Raw genomic sequence first — 2,500 nt, forward strand, 5'->3', positions numbered from 1 at the left:
AACGTTTGTAAGTTTGTAACTCGAAACTTAATACAACTCAACTCATTTAACTTACAAACTTGAGGCAGCAGGGAAACTTTTTCACATTTAACCGGCTGCAATGTTTTACAGTGTACATACAGCACTTAATTCAACTCGTACATTGTAATTCTGATGCCAAGGTTTACGTACCAATCTTGTTCATGGTGTAGGCCTTCCCCAGCCCCAGGGTCTGGCCATCTTCCTTCCACTTCTTGAAGAGGTGTTTAAACATGGCCGACTCGCCCCCCTCCGCCATCACCTCCACGCCCGTAGATGATGGGTAGTTCTTGGCCTTGATGAAACCCTGCAGAGGAACAATTACATGATGATTAGATTATATTAATGATTTTGTAATGTAAATATATGAATAATGATGCTGCATGGGTAGTTTTTTAGCCTTGATGAAGCCCTAAATAAAAAAAAACCTTTCACAGTAACATTAAAGTCTTGCGCATTGTACATGAAGAAGGCACCATACGTATGACGGAGCAGTGTCATAACAGTGTCGTAACACAGTCTCGCACGTGTCATGAACATCATGTCAATGTCATTAAGTCAATGTCATGTTGCCATTAAGTGACACTTGGTAATGGTAAAGATAGCCCTAACAATGTCAACTTTTCATGACCATAAATTGTTTATGACATTGTCATTGTGTTTATGACTTGTTCATGACACTGTCATGCATATGAAGAGGAGTGTGTGAGAGTGTTGTGGGAGTGTTTATCTTACCACGGCCCTGGACATGGCAGTCCGCCTCTCCTCTCTAGACGCATGCTTCCCCTTCCACACGTACACACACATCCCTCCCTGGTCTATGATGTAGCAGTCCTGATAGATAGATAGATAGATAGATAGATAGATAGATAGATAGATAGATAGATAGATAGATAGATAGATAGATAGATAGATAGATAGATAGATAGATAGATAGATAGATAGATAGATAGATAGCTTGTATGAAGCAATAATAATATAATAATATAAATATGATATTATATAGCATAACATAACATAGCCTAACATAGCCTAACATTTATTTATTTATTTGTTACAAGGATAGCCCCTTGAGATGTGCCATCTCATTTTCAAGGGGTCCTACTGACAGTACAGTACAAAAACAGAAAAGAAAACATAACATAACATAACATAACATAACATAACATAACATAACATAACATAACATAACATAACATAACATAACATAACATAACATAATATTACATAACATAACATTTTAATATTAATATAAAATAATAATATAATATAATACAATATTTATTCTCACAGTGGATCTGAGCAGGTCCTGAGTTAGGGGTTGACTGGCCACCTCCTGCACCATCAGCTGACCCCTGTCATCTGAAACACTGTACACACACACACACACACACACACACACACACACACACACACACACACACACACACACGCACGCGCGCACACACAAACACCACCCACACAATCGCACCCACACAGAAATGTTCAAAATTGTTCTACAGACTTTTCAAACAAGTATACTGCTTCAGCTTCATGCACTATGAGAAGCCTAATTCCTATGACACATCTTAGGACAAGCAACTGCTTGTTACCAAATGTAACAAGGTGAACATGCATGCCAAACATACCCACGCTGCAACAAACCTATGTTGCATGCATTCAGATAAAGGCATGCACACACCTGCACGCACGCACGCAAGCACGCACGCACGCACGCATATACACACACACCGGTATATCTTGATGTTGTAGGTCTCTCCCAGTCCTGGTCTGTTGTCAGGTATGTAAGGCAAGGCAAGGTTATATATCCAGCATCTCACACACAAGTACACTTTCGGATGAGATCATTCTAACATGGATACATCGCATCTGTCAAGACATTACTGTAAGGACCTGTGCAATCTCAAAGTCAAAGGAGTTATCTGTTTGACCTCTCTCTCTCGCTCTCTCTCTCTCTCTCTCTCTCACACACACACACACACGCACACACTCACGCACGGACACACACACACACACACACACACGCACACACACACACACACACGGACACGCACGCACACACGCATTCCTACCTGTAAAGGCGGACAGTACCCATCTGTCCCACTCCTGGCATATCATCAGGTATGGCCTCTCTCAGCACCGATGACCTCTGACCCAGCACTGCCCTCATCACCTACAACACACATTATATTATATTGCATATATACAGCATATTATTGCTCTTATCATGCTAAAAATGCTATATTAATAATTACAATAATAATGTTAATAATAACAATAACCATCATCATCATAATCATCATCACCATCATCATCATATACTGCATCTCGTATAAAACTATATTCTATTCTGTTCAATTCTATTCTATTCTATTCTATTCTATGTATTATTAATCATCGTCACCTTCATCATCTCCGGGCTGTCTTCTTCGCGCGCCCCTTCCACCACCCCGATCTGGGCTCGACCCCCCCTCTCACGATC

At 40.4% G+C, this 2,500-nt stretch overlaps 1 protein-coding gene across 1 annotated transcript in view; it reads right to left on the bottom strand.

Annotated features, from left to right (window-relative positions):
* Nucleotides 1–2,500, bottom strand: part of vill (villin-like) — a 31,334-nt gene that overhangs the window by 14,532 nt on the left and 14,302 nt on the right. Inside the window, exons 7-11 of the mRNA XM_063207451.1 lie at nt 2,423–2,500; nt 2,091–2,191; nt 1,310–1,388; nt 754–852; nt 172–325 (exon numbers count right to left, since the gene is read on the bottom strand). The exon at nt 2,423–2,500 is cut by the window's right edge and continues 27 nt beyond it. Coding sequence (XP_063063521.1) covers nt 172–325; nt 754–852; nt 1,310–1,388; nt 2,091–2,191; nt 2,423–2,500 — 511 coding nt within the window. The remainder of the gene's footprint in view (nt 1–171; nt 326–753; nt 853–1,309; nt 1,389–2,090; nt 2,192–2,422) is intronic.

The sequence above is a fragment of the Engraulis encrasicolus genome, chromosome 9 (assembly GCF_034702125.1).
Source record: "Engraulis encrasicolus isolate BLACKSEA-1 chromosome 9, IST_EnEncr_1.0, whole genome shotgun sequence".
In the NCBI taxonomy this organism is placed as follows: domain Eukaryota; kingdom Metazoa; phylum Chordata; class Actinopteri; order Clupeiformes; family Engraulidae; genus Engraulis; species Engraulis encrasicolus.